General features: G+C 43.5%; 1 protein-coding gene across 1 annotated transcript in view; it reads right to left on the reverse strand.

Annotated features, from left to right (window-relative positions):
* Positions 1 to 18,367, reverse strand: part of LOC135247739 (ornithine decarboxylase 1-like) — a 19,700-nt gene extending 1,333 nt beyond the window's left edge. Inside the window, exons 1-8 of the mRNA XM_064321564.1 lie at positions 17,649 to 18,367; positions 8,479 to 8,635; positions 7,997 to 8,170; positions 5,106 to 5,278; positions 2,383 to 2,599; positions 1,560 to 1,643; positions 1,000 to 1,162; positions 5 to 38 (exon numbers count right to left, since the gene is read on the reverse strand). Of these exons, the coding sequence (XP_064177634.1) occupies positions 5 to 38; positions 1,000 to 1,162; positions 1,560 to 1,643; positions 2,383 to 2,599; positions 5,106 to 5,278; positions 7,997 to 8,170; positions 8,479 to 8,580 (947 nt within the window). The 5' untranslated portion in view covers positions 8,581 to 8,635; positions 17,649 to 18,367. The remainder of the gene's footprint in view (positions 1 to 4; positions 39 to 999; positions 1,163 to 1,559; positions 1,644 to 2,382; positions 2,600 to 5,105; positions 5,279 to 7,996; positions 8,171 to 8,478; positions 8,636 to 17,648) is intronic.
* Between the last annotated feature and the right edge of the window lie 1,715 nt (positions 18,368 to 20,082).

Here is a 20,082-nt window from a genome sequence, read left to right on the forward strand (position 1 = left end):
GTACATCAGGGTCCCATTGTTGGCCCCATCAGCTTTGCCTGTGGGAGTGAGGGGGGTTGCAGTTGTGTTAAAAGAAATGAGGTCATTTTCCTAAATTACTGTGCTAAGAAAACCTGGGTGTGTAAACGCCAAATAAAGTAATGAATCAGAGAAAAGCAAGACTCACCAGAAGATACCTTAAATATGCTTAACCCCTTATGTCAAGTGGTTTTATTTGCATTTTTTCCATTAGTTACAGTGAAATTTTAGTAGTTTTTTTTTTAATAGTCAATGGGACCGGCAATGACTCAACATGCAGCTTTTGTTCCAGCTCCTGTGAGTGGAACTGTCGCTTAGTTCACCTTCGGGTGCATTTGTTTTGTCTGTTTGTTTTCTATAGGCTTTCGTTTACTCCTCCTCAGTTCAGCATTTTCCGGTTTAGCGGATTGCCTTGTTTATTTGGGATAGTCTCCCGTGAAGTGAAGCCCTTTTCTTTTTTTTCTATTTTTCTCCCATATCCCTGTGTCTCTCTTCGAGACTTGGTGGTTATTCTCTTAGTGGGGAATAGCTTTTTTGAAACCCTGTTCTGTCACGTCTGGTCTTCCTAAATACCCACTCCGTCACACTGCTAGACTGAGAAGCATTTTAGATAACGAAATTACATGTCTAAGGGTGTATCGGTTGTTTGGCTTGCATAAAAGAACGAGCATTTTCTCCAGCATAAACAAGCCATCAGTTTTTCAGTGTGCATGCTGAAAATGTTGTGCATGAGTCTCAACTTGAGACTTTAGTCCTACAAAGGTTTATTTTACAACAAAAATGTTTTTGTTTTTTTTGCAATTGGTAAGCCTAAACAGAAAACTCGGCATTTGGAAGCCTTGGAAGATACCACACGTCTGACTGAATATTTCTGAGGACAGCGACAACACTATTGAATATACAGCAGAGGCCTTAGTCAATGAAGGATAAATAACTTGCTGACTGAGCATGTGGCTCCTGTGGCATTTTCCTACATTTTACCGTTACAGGCTGATTGCTCCTTCATCACCACCTTCTTGGCGATGATGTTGACCGCCAGCGTGTAGGCTGATGCCACATAGTAGCGGCCCGGCTCGGCAATCACTCTGACCCCAGAGTCGGCCGGAAAGTACTTATCCAGCGCTGGGTTTATTACAGCTGTGAACTGGGAACAAGGGATAGATCAGCCAAGATGAAAACCCTCCTGCCTCTCAAGCCCATCCAACAAAGCTAGAATTCTCATACAACCTCCATTTACATAAGGGATACTCTAAGCCTGGCCCTGAAGACCAGCAGTGCTCTTCGACCTGACAGTTAACTGACTGACTAATTAGTCACTGATTGGCCAGAGATTCCACTCACTTGGTATTCCAGGCCAAAACCAGTCCCTGTCTCGAAATCAGGGACAGATTTGTGCATCACTAATTCATACATTCATTTCTACTTTAATTTACACTTTCATTTCTACTCTAGGTCCTTTCCAGTGAGTGCAAGCCAACACATCACAAGACTGCAGATACTCCCTTTGTGTTATTTCTAAGAGAATGTGGAGAAATTATTACCTCCTCAAACGTCAGCTTGGAGTCGTCGGACCCAGGGAATCCCCCGCCAATGTCCAGAAGGGTCATATTGTAGCCCAGCTCTGCCTGCAAAACAGCCAGAGGTCAGTCATGAGATCATATCCTTTACACGATAGACCCCTCTGACCAAACACAAGGCCACAGCGCATTAAGCCATAAAAGCAAAGCCTGACTGTCGCATCACATGATCAGCTATGACAGGAATCTGAAAGTCCCTGATAGGTCGCCACATCTACTGGTTTTTGATGCATTTCTGCACTTTAATGATTCATTTAAGTAATTTATTGGCTAAGTCCCACACACCCCTTTTTTCCAGGAGCAAAATGTTGCTGCTGATTGAAATATCAAAAAAGAGAGACAACTACAGCCCTCTACGGCTGGAATTGGAGATCTAGGCTAAGGGGATTTGTTACGGTTGCGCTCCACACCCGCAAACATAAGCGATGCCGACACCAAGTTTTCCCAATAATAACCAATACTTTTTATTATTAGAACACCATACGTAAGGACAAAATAACTATGCATCATAAGGTGAAATCCAGACACGGCCGTGGTCCAACGGCGAGGAGAAAATCAAGCCCCCTCCCGAGAAGCCGACTACAGGCTTCCTTTTATGGGCACCACCACAGGTGCTTCCAATTATCTGAAACAAGAAAACAGGCCTCCAAACAGCCAGCGCCCCCACCTGACGCGGAGGGGCGTAACAGGATTATAGTCCAAATGGGTAGTTTTTACAACACTTGATGGCAGCTCAAACTCCAACTGCCGGCTAAGTGGAGTGTTTCACACAGTGCCGGGCGCTCACCCCCATGTCGAAGACGCAGCGGGCGTCTGAGATGGCCTGGCTGTAGGTCTCGGGGTCGGTGCAGCGGCTGCCCACGTGGAAGCTGACCCCGATAATGTCGAGGCCCAGCTCCCGCGCGCGCTCCAGGAGCAGCCGGCTGCTCTTCAGCGTCGCCCCAAACTTCACGCTCAGCCGGCACACTGCCTTCGAGTCGTCCGTGGTGATGCGGAGCACCAGCCTGAGGAAGAGGAGGAGGAAGGGGAGGGAGAGACGGCTCAGAGGTGGGATATTCCAAAGCAGATACACAAACATGGAAACTGAAATTCCTGCAGTACATTGTATCCTCATTTAAAGTGTCCACCCATCCAAATATCTATTCATCCAAACAAATTTCTATTATCATCTAACCATCCATCATCAATCTATCTATCCATCCATCCACAAAGATATACTTCCATCCAAATGTCTATTCATCCATTCAAATAGCCATCCATTTATCTATCCATCCACCCACCCAAATATTTATTCAGTCAGGACCACTGGTGTCAGATCCAGCAGCAACGAGGACCTTTAATTACACAGGATAGGTTGACAGCATGGGAGGAACCCGGAACATCCAAAGGAAACCCACGCGGACACAGGGAGAACATGCAAACTCCACATGGAAAGGCTTTGGTCGGATTTGAACCTGGGACATTCCTGCCAGGAGGCAACAGTGCAATCCACTGCACCACCCGTAGCACCCATAAAGGACAGTCTGATAAAAACATGAGAGAGGAGCCCCGGGTGGTTTAAATAGACCGCCATTTTAAGTGAGTGGACTGTGATAGGATTGTGACATCACTAATCAGCCGAGCCATCAGCCAGTTTCGACCGGGTCTGGGCTTGACTCTCTTGGCCTGCCTGAACCAACGCGTTGCTGTATACACGTATAACTATCTAATAGTGGGTAGGATCCCATTTAGTCACCAGAACAACCTGAAATTTTCATGACATGGTTTCAATAAGGAGCTGGAAATATTCCTTAGGGATTTTAGTCAATGCTGACACAGCAGCACACAATTCCTGTAGATTTTCCAGCCAAATCTATTAACAAAGTGAACTGCTGCCCACTGGATGTCTTTTTGTGTTTCACACCGTTCTCTGTAAACTGTGTATAATTACCATGCCCTTTCCTATTGAAGGACTTCCTGTTGCTGGTACCAGTGGTGCCCAAATACTGGTGAGGTCAGGCCTTAAATATTCAAAAGTAGGATTGTGCGGAATGTGGTAAGTTAGGTCCAGTGTGACACTTAAGAGGTGTGAAAATCACCGTATTGGTCTCGTATGTAGTTTTGGGGTAACACTGTTAACAAGTTATTCACTGGACATACTGAATAGCCAGATGAGCAGCTGCTCCAGGATAGGTGTTAGTTTCAGTGTCCAGATGGATCCTAGTGTTATTTCCAGGAAATGTATACATTTTTTCTCTCTAAGCAGACTGAGTAAGCCTTAGTTAGGGCTCACTGGGACAGCTGCTCGTTTCAGGACCCAGATCTGCACATTTGTCAGGCATAAACGTAAATGGCAAGATTCCTGGATGAGCAGTATGGTCTCTACACAGAAAAGCCCAGGTTGGATTCAAACCCAGGACCTTCTCGCTGTATAACTCCTAGGACAGAAGGTCATATTGTCAGAGAACACCTGTTGAATGCCTGGCAGCAGGAGATAGTGATTGAACAACCAAAGAAAACCTCATTGAACCATGAATTTCATTATGTGTAGCAACTTGTGAAATTGGTTGTTTTGAAACTGGTTGTTTTGGTCTTGGGAATATCTCATTCTGAAAAAGGGGGGTGGGGCACTAGAAAGACAGGATCATGGGACATCCTGAGTGGTTTGGATCAGTAAATGTTTGACAGCAGTCTAATCTACGAATAAACTGGCACACTATTAATAAGTAGGCATGAGAAGACAAAAAGCCCATGTTATGATTTGTATCCTACTAAGGGAGTCAAAATGATATCCCTAAGCATTAAAATAATAAAATTATGTTGAAGAACGTTTGAAACCCTAAACACAAGTTTCCTCAAAAAGAAAACAAAACAAAGAAACAAAGAAAACCTAATTGGACAATTTTTTGTGACCATACTGTCAATTTTATTGTGTGTAGCAGTTTGTGAAACGGGTTGTTTTGGTCCAGAATTCTTGGGAAAATATTGATTAAAATGTACATATTTTATTACATGTTTTTACAATCTGTTTTTGAAATGAAATGTAAAATTCATTAATCGAGTTTCAAAATACCCTCAGGGAAGTTTTCTTTTGCCTTCAAAAGTCTGATATTTCCCATTCACTTTATTGGGAGCTCCAATATTTTGCCCTCAACATGCACAGTACAGGCTTATTTCCGGGGCATCACAATCTTAGGTTAGCTGAAGGAGTTTTTTCCTGTCTAGTTAAATATGCATGCATGGTAAAAACCATCTCTCTCTACCTCTCTCTCCGACCCAAATGAGACTTATTTGGGGTACTTTCCCAGTTGGGCAAGAAACAGATGTACTTGCTGTATGTCACTCTGAATAAGAGCATCTGCCAAATGCCTGTAATGTAACAGATCATTCAACTGGCCCAAACCAACCACATAGTGACCCTGGGCCAGTGGGCACTCCTTATTGATGAGCCCTGAATATATTTAAAAAAAAACTTTGAGTGAGTGGTTGAGTATGACGAGAAAGGAGCAAAAGAACATGGCAGTCACTCACTTGGCGTTTTCATGGTAACGGGCGATCTTCGGGAGTTCTGCCTCACTGTCGAAGGTCATCGTCTGGACCCCGTGGGCAGAGGCGTACTTAATGTGGGACACCTGCTTGCAGGGGTTGGCGTAGATGATCCTGCTGGGGTCCACCCCGAGAGACTGCACCAGCTGCATCTCATTCTTAAAAAGGCGGATGGGATGCCGGAAAAAAACAGGGTTATGGGACATCCTGAGTAGTTCGTACCAGTAAATACAGTCAGGTCCATAAGCATTTAGACAGTGACACAATTTTCATCATTTTGGCTCTGTACACCACCACAATGGATTTGAAATGAAACAATCAAGATGTGATTTAAGTGTAGACTTTCAGCTTTAATTTAGGGGTTTTGTCAAAAATATTGTATGAACAATGTAGGAATTACAACCATTTTTATACATAGCCACAAACATAATCATAAATTAAATTGTCATTTTTAACACTTGGTTGCAAATCCTTTGCAGTCAATGACTGCCTGAAGTCTTGAACCCACAGACATCACCAGACGTTGGGTTCCTTCCCTGGTGATGCTCTGCCAGGCCTCTACTGCAATGGAACCAGTTGCAGTGGCAGCCATACATGCGCACACCATAACAGTACCTCCACCATGCTTCACAGATGAGGTGGTATGCTTTGGATAATGAGCAGTTCCTTCCCTTCTCCATACCCTTCTCTTCCCATCATTCTGGTACAAGTTGAGCTTTATCTCATCTGGCCATAGGATGTTGTTCCAGAACTGTACAGACTTTTTTAGATGATCTTTGGCAAACTAATCTGGTCTTCCTGTTTTTGAGGCTTACCAATGGTTTACATCTTTGGGTAAACCCTCTGCATTGACTCTGGTGAAGTCTTCTCTTGATTGTTGACTTTGACACAGATACACCTACCTCCTGGAGGGTGTTCGTGATCTGGCCAACTGTTCTGAAGGGGTTTTTCTTCACCAGGGAAAGTATTCTTCTGTCATCCACCACAGTTGTTTTCCATGATCTTCCGGGCCTTTTGGTGTTCCTGAGCTCACCAGTGCGTTCTTTCTTTTTAAGAATGTACCAAATAGTTGATTTGGCCATACCTAATGTTTTTGCTATCTCTCTGATGGGTTTTTTTTTTCAGCTTAATGATGGCTTGCTTCACTGAAAGAGACAGCTCTTTGGACTTCATATTGAGAGTTAACAGCAACAGATTCCAAATGCAAATGCCACACTTGAAATCAATTCTAGAACTTTTATCTGCTTACTTGTAGGCTAAATGAAATAATGAGGGAATAACACACACCTGGCCATGGAACAGCTGAGCAGCCAATTGTCTAATTACCTTTGGTCCCTTAAAAAGGGGGGGAATCACATTTCAAAAGTGCTGTAATTCCTACACCATCGACCCAATTTGGATGTAAATACCTTCAAATTGAAGCTGAAGGTCTGCATTTTGAGCTCATATGCATTAGCCTATTTAATTTCAACTCCAATATGCTGTGGTACACAGCTAAAATAACAATAACTTTGTCAGTGTCCAAATATTTATGGACCTGACTGTATTTAACAGCAGTGAACTGACACACCACTAATCAGCAGGCATGAGAAGACAGGCAGCCAAATATAGGGGTCAAAATGACATCCCTCCACATTAAAGTAAAAAATAATGTTGAAGAAAAGTTAGAAACCCTGAACTCAAGTTTCCTTGAAAAAAAAATTAAATTCGGTGCCATGTGTCGTTCATTATGAAAACAATGTCCAAAATTAATGACCAGCAGCAACAATCAGTGGTTAATATGCATAGCCTAATAAGTCAACACTGTTTTTTCATTCATTTCTAATCCGTCATGTGGAACAGCAAACATCCCCACGTAACTGACATCAATGGAAACTTTGCAAAAGTGCAAACTAGCATGGCAGCTGTCAATTTCTAAATTGAATTCATCCAAACTGTTTGGTTCCCATTTTTCCTGTTTCCTGGTGAACACAGATGATCAGTTGCATGCACTCGTATAAAAGTTGGCACTACACCAGGCTATCAGTCTGGATTACAAATTGACGTTAATTCATAAACGAGTGCGTCAGGCATTCCAACAAGCCTCTAATGCGGTATGCAGTTATGGGGGAGTGTCATGGTTCTGTGTTTTCCTGTCTGTGTTTCCCTTGTTGGGCCGCCAGATGGCGGCACTTCTGTTTTGTGTCCTGCTCCCCCCTGTTAATTGTATTATTGTTGTCTCGTTATTCTATCATTGTTCCCACCTGTGTCTTGTTATCCCCTCCTTTTCTGGTTTGATTGTTTTTTGAGTTCACCTGTGTCTTGTTACCCCCCTGTCTATTTAAGTTCTTTGTTCCCTTGACTCGGGTGCTGGTTCCTTGTGTTTGTTCCCGATCTGTGTTTGTTTCCGACTTGCGTTTGTTTTCAGACCGTATGTACATGCCTGTGTTTTTGACCTGTTTGTGTTTGTTTTCCCTTGTACTCTGCCTGCCTGTGTTCTGCCCTGCCTGTGTTTTTGAGTTCCTGTTGTTTTCTGTTTTATTAGATTTTTTTGAGTTTGTGTTTTTGCCCATCGTGGCCTTGTCTGTTCCCTGCTTGTTTGCCTGTCATAAGTAAAGTCTTTGTTAATTTTCCCTCTTTGAGTTTGTGTTTTTTTCCCCTCTGCGTTTGGGTCCCCCCTACCCTACCATGACAGGGAGTTTAATTTCATTGTGTGATACAAGATACAGGGACATGCTTCATATTGCCATTGTTCTGCACTGAGAAATTTAATACTGCAGTATTTTGTCCCATACCTACTATTTAACCAATTAAGCTAAGGTAATAGACAGAAACACAAGCATGCAAACACTGATGCTCCTGCAGATGCTCCTGGTGCTTCTGGTGTAGGGCAGTACCTTGCTGGCGCAGTCGAACCCTGTCCCCAGAGTGGCAAGCGTCATGACAACGGTGCGGCTGTCATTGCACTTGATGGCGTAGAAGGGCGTGACGCGGGGCAGGGCACGCACCCACCTCAGGTGCTTCTTCAGGATGTCCCCCAAGTCCGCCACGTAGAAGGCGTCTTTGTCATCCTGGGGAACGGTGAGAGGGGACGTCAAGGACACCGAGCACAAAATGCAAGCGAGTGGCACAAAACTCAACGGCACTCATCTAAAGACCAACAGCGAGGCAAAACGCCTAACTGTGGCTCTCAGTTTCTGGCCCGGAGAGATCTGCAAGTGTCTGCTGGTTTCAAGTGTTTACTTCAAGAGATGAAGTGGCTAAAGAGTGTACATATACTGCTTCAAAGACTTGAACGGGTTGCTAAATGAAATGAAACCTCTTTAAAAGCTGCAGCCTCCCAGTACATTTTGAGATTTCTGTGCTGGCAGTCACTCACCGACATGGATGACTCGTTGATCCTCTGCTCAAGGACGTCACAGGCACAAGACCCCTCCTCCAGGACAGTGAAGTCAAAGTCCTCTGGTGTGAAAGAATTCATGGTCTCGCAGGTTCTTTTATTTTATTTTCTTTTAAGGTACACGTCTTAAAACTATCTGCAGAGACAGGGGGGAAATGTTGACAAGGAAACATTGATGCATATTTTAAAGCACTTCGAAGCAACGTCCTTGACTAAAGACCTCTCCCTGCACTGCACGCCAGCCCATGTCAATGAATAAGTGCCAGCCATTTGTGTGGAGCTATGTAAACACAGAAACGTGCAGTAAACTGTAAAAGGAATACTTATATTAATGAGACTTTCATGTCTGAGTACCGTGATCATTGACAGTTAGTTAGAAATAAAAGACAATCTGGAAAGATGGAATAAATTACCGGTATCTTTAATTGGCTGAATTTTCACCATTAAAATGAACATCCTCCCAAAAAGAAATTGCCTCCTTGCCATGACCCCTGTCACCCCACCCTCAGGCTGGTTCTCCTCTCTTAACAGTGCAGTCACTGGACTCTACTGGAAAAACCAAAAACCATGAATTAAACTATCTACCCTCCAAAAGCTTAAACAACACCGAGGACTCAGGGCCCCAGATTTCTTCCACTATTTCCTCTCACACCAATAACTGTACATCTGCCACTGGACAAATAACACCATCCACCTTGGCTAGAAATCAAATATAGTTTAGTTCAAGAATTGGGCATCAAAATCTCCCATTTATAGATAAATCCATAAAAACTCATACCTGTTACAAAAACAACAACGCTATCAACACCACCCTAACCACTTGGTGGAAGTCAAATGAAATTCTCCATCACAGCCTCTCACCATCTATCCATACTCCATTATGGCATAACCCCATGTTTTTAATCAATAACAAACCCTTTCTTTTCCCAACCTGGATTGGGAGAGGAGTAACCAGCCTGGGACAGTTACTCAATGGTGGCTTGCTCATGACCTTTGACCACATCCAAAAAATATATAACATACCTGACCACTGCTACTTCCAGTATATCCAGTTAAAAGAAGTCATAAAGAAAAACATGAACACCCCCCCATCTAAAGCTACAATCACTTGAACCTCAAAAAATGTTATCCCAAATATAAAAACTCCTAGCATCTGAAGACAGAACAATATCAATCCCTACAGATAAATGGACCACATACATAAATAACCTACCAATAGATATCAATTGGCAAAGCATATGCAATAACACATTTTCTATGACATGCAACTCCAAAACCCAACTAATACAGTATAAAGACCTTCATCGAACCCACATTACCAGTGTAAGAGGGAAGTCAAACTGGGACCCAGAAAAGGCTGGCATTTGAATGACCCTGCCGACTCATCACTGGACTTCAAAGAACCCAGAGCCGTATGATAAAACAATCAGTTACACACATCAGTTACTCAGATTTCCCCGGGATGAGCAGGCCATTGGGCCTCTGGAATGTTGCCCTCTGGACCCACCTAAGATAAGGGGAACTGGTCTCTTTGCCTATGGTTGTGGGGGTGTGTGTTGGGGGTCAATAAGACAATCACCAGGCCTCTGGAATGTTGCCATTACACTTTTTATTTCTTTTCTGGATCTGGACTTTAAACCATCTATTTAACCTATTTACAAACCCTGGAAAACCGTACAAACCATGCACATGTTTTCATTGTATTATTGTATTATGCCTTATGTAATAATAACATGGATTGCATGTACAATGGTTAAACAAAAGGGTATTTTCATGACAACTGCACCATAATATTACATCCACTTGACATGTTTGGTATGTACGTATTCAACATAAATCAAGCAATTGAATGAAATATGTTTCATACCAAATAGAGTTTGAAAAAACATAGTTTTAGAAACTCAGGGAAAAACTAACACAATGGAATGTCCTCTCTGGTAATCATCTCCTTTTCCCCATTTCCCCACCAATTGTTTTAACAACCGCCTCCAAATGGTGGGGGCCGGAATTCGAGTTTTATGATTCGGCCAGGTTAATTTATGGTAATGCCGCCTAGACCAAACGCGGGATTTGGCTTAAAAGGAAGGGAGACAAAGCAATCGAGGAAGATCGTAATCGACTTCCCACACTACACAGACGCTGTGCTCTGTGTGTAGACAGACAAGGAAGATCGTAAACGACTTCCCCACGTTACACATAATCTGTGTTGTGTGTGTAGATGCACAAGGAAGATCGCAAATGACTTCCCCACGTTGCACATGCTCTGTGCTCTGTGTGTAGCTAAACAGGCTGGGTAAGAACTTTTTACTCTGTGTTTCTGTTTTTAAACCTTATAATTGATTTTGAATTTGAAACTAATGACCTACCTGCCTGTTCAATAAATTCTTATTTTTAACTTGCGTGGTCTTCATGACTCTAATCCATTTTATCTTCTTTTCAGCCGAAATTCCGCTTAAATACTCAGGGGGACAATTATGACTAGGACCTACTGATCAGGGGTCTAGTACAGCAAACGTCTTTAGTGGGGTTTTCAAGTTAGATAGGCGACCACGATCTGCCCGCTAAGGGATTGGTGGTATTGGTTCTGGTGTTTTTTGGCATAAGAGGACCCATGGGCGTTGTACGCCGGTTCTCCCCAAATTCGCCTTAAGGAGCCCGATAGATACGCACCGTCCTGGGCTCATAACTATCGATGCACTATCCATGTAAGGAAGGCATGTATTATGGTGGTCAGCCTCCTACCCTCTGGATTCTTCACCGAACTGAGATTTAACAATAGTGCTAAACCCGGGAGCATATATTGAGGAATGATGGCACAAGATAGAGTCGAGTGTAACCACTCCCAAGTTCCACGTATAGTTAAACCCAAATTTTAAATTATCATTTAATATGGAGTCAGATTATCACGAGGGTAAAACTAGTAACTGTTACGCTTTCTTGCTGTGGTCATGGATATATTTGATGTGTTGTTCCGTGCATTTGTTAATATTCTGATGCTCCCATTGTAATATTGACAGTCCGGCGACAGATCAGATATATCTCTGATGACAGCATAGCCCCGTTTGCGAACGGAGAGTAACCAGAATGCTACTGGTCCGTTTCAGGCCAGTTTTAAGCGGGATATGAGTCAACGCCTTCATATCTAACCCGTGGCAACGGAACCAGTGCATTCTTAATTATAATTGTGCCCTGTTCTTACGAACAGAGGAAAAATAACTAACATCTCGGTTTTGAATCACACCAGCCAAGGGAAAACACGCGGTGCCTTCCCCTCCAGCTACAAACCCTCATTGGTCTAGCTGTGAGGTGTTTACACCAGCCACACACTTTACCGCATGGGCTTCAGCCAAAGTAATACATGTTCATATTGTCCAACCTCAACATATGACTACTTCCATGCCCTCTGGCTCTGCCTACATGTCCAAAACTTCTGGTCGGAGGTCATGAGCAGGCTACCTGAGATCCTCAGCCTCAGAATTCCCTTATGCCCCATCATTACATTACCTGGCGATGTCTCTACATTACATACACCCAAACATTTCAAACCATTCATATTAATAACACTAACCACTGCCAAAAAGACCATATTACTGAACTAGAAAGACAGAAACAAGGTATCCATAACCCACTGGCTCAATCTACTAACAGACCATTCAAATTTTAAAAAAACTTACTTTGAAAACAACATTAAATCATTTCTAAACACCTGGTCCCCCTTTCTACAATACCTTCAAAGCTGATTCCTCTTCCCACAAATGGCCCCTAATAGCCTATATGACTCACATCCATACAATAATTAGTGTGGCTGCCTTAGGCAAACACACTATTATTATCGCACATATTATTATTATTATTTATTTATTATTATTCCACCCAGTCCTTTGTCCATTGGTGTAGAATAACCTCGCCCCCCGTCCTGATTGGCTGATGTTTGATATATCATAACTTTTGAACCGATTGTCATAGAGAATTAGGGGTCACTTCATTGGACTCAGTAAAGACCTAGCAACCGTCTAGAACTCCATAGCAACCCCCTAGCAACCGTCTACCAACCCTTAGCAACCACCTAGCAACAGGTGGTCTCGCCCCCATTCCTGATTAGCCGATGTTTGATATTTCATAACTTTTGAACCGTTTGTCATAGAGCATTATGGGTCGCGTCATTGGACTCAGTAAAGACTCAGTAAAGACCTAGCAACCGCCTAGAACTCAATAGCAACCCCCTAGCAACATCCTAGCAACCACCTAGAACACCATAGCAACCGCCTAGAACTCCATAGCAACCTCCTAGCAACACCCTAATAACGACGTAGACCAACCTAGCAACACCCTAGTAACCACTAGTAACACCCTAGCAACTGCCTAGACCAACATAGCAACCACCTAGCAACTGCCTATAACTCCCTAGCAACCACCCAGCAGCACCCTAGCAACTACCAAGAGCACCCTAGCAAGTGCCTAGAACTCCATAGCAACCACCTAGTTACACCCTAGCAACTGCCTATGACTCCATAGCAACCACCTAGCAAGACCTTAGAAACTGCCTATAACTCCATAGCAACCACCTAGCAACACCCTACCAACCACCTAGAACTCCATAGCAACCACCTAGCAACACCCTAGCAACCACCTGGAACACCATAGCAAATGCCTAGCAACACCCTAGCAACCAGCTATAACTCCATAGCAACCACCTACCAACACCCTAGCAACCAGCTATAGCTCCATAGCAACCACCTAGCAACACCCTAGCAACCACCTGGAACACCATAGCAAATGCCTAGCAACACCCTAGCAACCAGCTATAACTCCATAGCAACCACCTGGAACACCATAGCAACCACCTAGCAACACCCAAGCAACCACCTAGAATGCCTTAGCTACCGCCCTGAACTCCATAGCAACCATCTAGCAACACCCTAACAACCGCCTAGAACTCCATAGCAACCACCTAACAACACACTAGCAACCACCTAGAGCACCCTAGCAACTGCCTAGAACACCTTAGCAACCACCTAGCAACACCATAGCAACAACCTAGAACTCCATAGCAACCACCTAGCAACACCCTAGCAACCACCTGGAACACCATAGCAAATGCCTAGCAACACCCTAGCAACCGGCTATAACCCCATAGCAACCACCTAGCAACACCCTAGCAACCACCTAGAACTCCATAGCAACCACCTAGCAATATCCTAGCAACCACCTAGAAAACCTGAGCAACCACCTAGCAACACCCTAGCAACCGCCTATAACTCCATAGCAACCACCTAGCAACATCCTAGCAACCACCTAGAATACCCTGGCAACACCCTAGCAACCGCCTATAACTCCATAGCAACCACCTAGCAACACCATAGCAACCACCTAGAACTCCATAGCATCCGCCTAGCAACACCCTAGCAACCACCTAGAATACCCTAGCAACCACCTAGCAACACCCCAGCAACCACCTGGAACACCATAACAACTGCCTAGCAACACCCTAGCACCCGCCTATAACTCCATAGCAACCACCTAGCAACTACCTAGAATACCCTAGCAACCGCCTATAACTCCACAGCAACCACCTAGCAACATCCTAGCAACCACTTAGAATACCCTAGAAACCACCTAGCAATGCCTTAGCAACCACCTGGAGCTCCATAGCAACCACCTGGAACTCCATAGCAACCACCTAGCACCACCCTAGCAACCACCTGGAACACCATATCAACCACCTAGCAACATCCTAGCAACTGCCTAGAACTCCATAGCAACCACCTAGAACACCCTAGCAACCGCCTAGAATTCCATAGCAACCGCCTAGAACTCCATAGAACCACCTAGCAACACCCTAGCAACCACCTCAAACTCCATAGCAACTACCTAGCAACACCCTAGACACCACCGAGCATTTGTGCCAGTGCAAATAATTGTTCTGGTGTGCTTTTTTTTTTTTTTTTCCTTTTTCCAGTCGAACGTCTCTTTCTCTGTACATTCGCTAGTTAGTACAGTCAGTATGTACCTTGTGAGCTGATGGTGACTCTTATAACCAATCGTGAGCTTGACATTCTTACCTTTAATGCTGATTTTAAATTGGTTAATATTAGTTTTCAATCACTCCACTGTCACGCGACACAGAGAGCTAACGCGTTAACTAATGTTACCTGAAGACAAAAGTTTATGTTCAATTTATTAGCGTTATCGAAAACTGAAAACTTGAAGGGAACATTTTTTTTTGAAACGTTAACGTAATGTTTTGTGTAGCGAGCCGGTTGAAACAGCTAATTTCTCCGATGCAGTTTACTGGCGGTTGATTTAATTAGCGGTATTAATGTGACAAGAAGGGCCTTGTCGTGACAGTTCAACTGTTACTTGTAAACCGTACTGTTATATTGTAGTTTTTTATCAAAAAAAAAACTATTGCATATATTGTTGGTGCTCCTTACATTTTGGTGGGTGCTCTTAACTTTTTGAAGTTGGGAGCACCAGTGCTACCAAGTTAAAAAGTTAATTTCGAGCCCCTTATTATTGAAGCTGCACTTCCCTGGCATATTGTCGGCACAGTAGGGCCTACGTTTACTAACTGCTACATTAGCAGAAGCGTGCCTGTAAACAGACTGAGCCAGACCGAATGAACTTCTCACACCACCAAAATACCGCTAAGGTTACGCGCCAATTTACGTTTTATTACTATACATACTATTTTAATGATTGGATTAATTAGTAATTATATTTTATGCAACTTTAGCTATATTTCCATTACTTTTCCAAAACTTTTCAAAAAATATTATTCTCCATAACTTTTCCAGGGCCTGGAAATTGCATTTTAAATTTCAATGTCTTTTCCAGGTTTTTCATGACCGTACGAACCCTGTAGGTATAAAGCCTGGCACCCACCGTATCGACCGCGAGCGCACTACGCGCGTATTACGCACGTAACTGAAGCGTAGTTGAAGTACTGTTATTACAACGGCAGCGGGCGACGTCGTCTCCACCAGATGCGAACACGTCGCGTACCGGCTGCGAAGCTCGCGCGACACAAACGAACTGAAGTGTAGTTTTTCGCTTCTGTTCTATTTTTTCGGCTTGTCGCGCGTCACGATGGCCTGTTTATACACAGAAATATGCTCTAAAATGCTAGATATACATGCTCTGATTTATATTTCATCCTTATATTACTGGGGGTGTGTCCCTAGTTGCCTCCCAGATATTTTATAAGCAGCTAAAAAAATACAAGCCTTTTCGTTTTGTAAAAATAAATAAATAAATAAATAACTGGAACCTGGGGAAAATGCAAACTTCGTTTCGCTGTTTTATTTTGCGGAGGGGGTGGGGTAAATTTGAAAATACACCACAGAAAGACGTAGCCTATTGAATGACGTAGAAGTGAATGCACCGAGCAGCGGTTTGTTAGCTCGAGTGTTGGAAGGTAGTTTTTAACCAACCATTGGTCAGCCTATTTGACTTCTCCGATGTCTTCGTTCGCCGTGCTTTCAAAAAGGGCTTGTTAATAAAAATCAGATAATCCACAGAGCTTTAAAAAAATCAGATTATTTAGTGGTCTTGCCGATGAAAATGCACCTATTTTATAAATGAAGTTGTAAGCAAGCCTTTATTGCACTTGTACTTCAAAGCTTCCGGTGTTCATGGCGTTGTGGTGTTCATATCCCTTCAAGATTAAACTGTTACTGTCTTTTTCATGATTAGCTGATTTTACTAAATCTGATCCTATAAATGTTTTGACGTGAATGACAAGACAACACGGGAATTCCCAATGGTTGATTACGGATTATTTATTATTATTATGATCATTACATATTCTTCATGTAATTGTTTTTTCTCACAAGAACAAATAGTCATAATATGTGTATTTTATTCGTCTTATGACTGTCCATGGGTCGATTTCATGATTTATTGCGTCATTTGGGCACACTGCCAATATTTGTTCTGGACCAATGAGGTACAGCTTGCGTCACTTCCGGATTACTGCAGAGGACTAAGCTACAGTAGGGGCTACAGTCTATGGTCACTGGGGTGGGCGGTGGCGCCTCTTGGCCTTGACATTGCGGCTCCGGCCATGGTCCACCTGTGTGAAGTCAAATAAAGCAGGCATCCCATTTCGTAGTGATTTCATTAGGGCGTGTGCTATTTACAGCTGCATTAGACGACCATAAAATAATCCTCCTCTTAAGTTTTTCGGTAGCCGAGTCATTTTTACTATTTCCTTTAGCCTACTTAACCAAATAATTAGTTGGCAGAAAGCGTAATCAGCTTGCTATATTTGGTAGTCCAGTAGCCTATGCTAAAACAGTCCGCAACTTCGGCTACCAGGCCATTTGACTAGCTAGCTAACCTTAACCGGCAAACATTAAATCTGTCAGACGTGTTTGACGGCTTGTCAGTCGTGTACATTCCGTAAATGTCTACCTGGGCCATGCTTGACGCATGTGACAAAGCTACTATAATCCCGATTTTGGGATAAACATTTTTTCAGTTTCACGAAGCGAATTAAGAGTCTCAAGGTTCATTTGCTGAATAACATACAACACACGATGAAATAACACACACAATTTAACGAAATTAACCATCTTGGCATTTAGAAAGGAACCTGTTTTTAGCATTTAAGAGTCCGACAAGCTAGGCATTTAAGACTGGTTCTCAGAATCGGTCCTGGGGGCTCCTTGCGTATATTGGCTTTTCTCCATTGGTTTTGATGATTTACAAGAAAAAAATAATAGCCTAATAATAATTAGAAATTCAGTGTAGGCTACATTATTTTTGTCTTCATGCACCAGGTGGAAAAGTGCGTTGTCATATTTACACTCCTGCAGATCATTTATTAAAATACTTGGTAGATTTGTTAATCACCGCTGACAGTGTTAATTTTTATTCGGTATTCCAAGACCCTCTGAACTGGCCAGCTAGCTTTATGATTCGCCGTCACTCGTCACAACATACCGTGAGTAAAACACTGATCTCAAGTATTGATGAAGGGTTAATTTAGCTCTGAATATGTGTGTCACAAATCAACTCGTTGTCGTGATGTTATAGCATGTACACCATACTCTGACTCAAATACTACAGAAACCGTTCAGCACAAAGTCGACTTTGCATTGGCGGCAACCACACTTCACAATTTCTGCAGGAATTTGAGAACTTACCTCCTGGCTTGGCTGGCTGTGTCTTGGGGATACGCTGAACCTGTACTGAGGAGGGGGGAATGCTGTCTTGTGGAATGCTTTGAGAGTGTTTGTATTGATATGCGCAGATCAGCCCGGGTTCTTGCATGTTATCTTTGAATTACCTGCAATGAATCCAGTTGCATCAGACTCTGTGAAGTGTATATTTTGAAGAAGTATTCAACAGTGTGAGGAGAACACCCAGCTCTTCTGGTCCAGGCTGGGTCCTGTTCTTCCCACAATCCCCAAATTTATGGTCTGCTCCCTCCTCTTCAGCGACATCTTTTGTGGTGTAGTTGGCAGGATCCCCACCACACACACAACCAATATGGAGGCTGACCAGCCTCAGGAAAACCCTGACTCTAATGCGGTGAATACAGGCCTTAATGTGCCTACTGCGGTAAACGCGTTTATGATGCCGTGGTTCATGGGAGGGCCGTGGGCCCCGAAATTCTATAGATAAAGAGCGCAACGCGTCATAATCTGAAAACCACGCCCACCGGAGGGGAAAACAATCGTCGCCACAATATGCAACCAAGGGCTGAAACGCTAACAAAATGCCTGTAGCTAGCTAAAAACATTAGATTTAAGCATGTCAAATGATTATTTTAGCACCCTATGTCTACCTGCGTTAGTCTAGCTCTAGCTTGCTATTTCAGTTTAGCGACAACGTTATAACGGTCTCTGACAAACGGTATTTGCCTTTGGCTCGGGGGGGGGGGGGGCTTCTGGTGAAACTGATGCAGAAATTAACCATAGTTTAAACATGGCAGCTAGAACTACTAGCTACTTATTACCTGCAATTTTACGCTAAGTAGCTATCATTTTAGCTTCCCCTTCTTAGCCACCTACAAGCTTGTTGAAACAACGTCGCTAGCCAACTCCAACTTATTTCGAATGACAGTAACGTACTGTAGCCTGTAGCTGGCTTGCTAGCTGACACGCCACTAGACTCCAATGTTAGGACAGGTTTTTCGGTTCGGCAGCTCATAAAAACTTAGTTCTGGGTTCTTTACCCAGTTGGCAGTGCATCCCACCACACACACACAGCTTTTACGCATTTTTCTGTTGTTTGCTAGCAGGCGAAAGTGACAAGGAGTGCGGCACCTTCACGCAATACAAAGTCAATGGAGGAGCGATGAATTGTTTTCCCCTCCGGTGTGGGCGGGACTTAATTGCGCTCTGCCTTTACGGTGAGGATACCGGGTCTAAGTTTAATGATTGGCGGGCTCAAATAGAGGCTTTACTTCGTGCGCAGGGGCTACATGTACAACCGCAGGTTGATTTCGCTCTAAGCACTTCAGAAGGTGCCGCAAGAAGGGAAATTATGTTGCTGCCCATAGACAGTCGTGACACCCAGGACAAAATCTCGAAGGTCTTGGCAGCACTTTTTGAAGGCAAGCGGTCAGTTGCACAGTTACGAATGCAGTTTTTCAAGTGTAAACAAACTTCTGGGGAGGGAGCGGGGGGCTTTCATTCTCCATCTCCGTGAGCTGTACCATAGGTGGCAAGCTGATGATGCAACTGACACCGGGCCCGAAGACGACGTCCTCCGTGCCCAGTTCGCCTTGGGCCTCCAACCGGGACCGTTAAGGCAGGAACTCCAGCGCCTCCTCATATGATGACTAATTTCAGGTTTCTATGAAGTCAGAGATGGACACAGAGATGCTGTTGCGCACGACTGTATGGATGGAGGGACTGCTGGGTTCGCGTAAAGTGTCTGATTCATTCTGCACATGCATGACAGTATGCGAGCGTCTGTGTGTCTGTGTGTGTGTGTGTGAGAGATGTGCATTCTATAGATCGACAGAATGGTAATCGAAAATGCAGTGTAAAAACTGTGTGCAGATTAAGGTTAAAACGATCTATTGTGCCAGGCCTGTGTTACCAAAAAAAAAAGGGTATAAAACCAGCACAAGTTGCTGCGGATAGTGCAGACATATTTATTTTTCAGAAGAAAATACCATAACCACAATTAAGAAACAAAATAAGTGGAAAAAAATCCAGTGAAGTTTCATTTGCAAAAAAATCTTTCTTGGCCACACATTGTGTTTTTAACAGATTAACATCGCCATCTCCTGGCGAAAAGGAATCATTTAACTGGACTGCAGAGAGGCAGTGGTTCTCCAGGGTTACCACTCAATTTAGGAAATCATTTTCCCAGACTTTTCAAGGACAATTTCAATGACTTAGACTTACAGACATGAAACATGGGCAATGGTAGCCTAAAGCCAGTGGTGAACGGGGGGGGGGGGACCTCACAAATATTTCCAGAACATTTTGTAAATTTTCTCATTTCCAGGTGTTTTCAATGACTGGAAAACTAGCTGATAAATGTCGAGGTTTTCAAGGTTTTCCAGGACGAGTGGGAACCCTGTTCTCACACTCAGTCCTGGAGGACCCCTATAATGCTTTT

The sequence above is a fragment of the Anguilla rostrata genome, chromosome 1 (genome assembly GCF_018555375.3).
Source record: "Anguilla rostrata isolate EN2019 chromosome 1, ASM1855537v3, whole genome shotgun sequence".
NCBI classification, from domain to species: domain Eukaryota; kingdom Metazoa; phylum Chordata; class Actinopteri; order Anguilliformes; family Anguillidae; genus Anguilla; species Anguilla rostrata.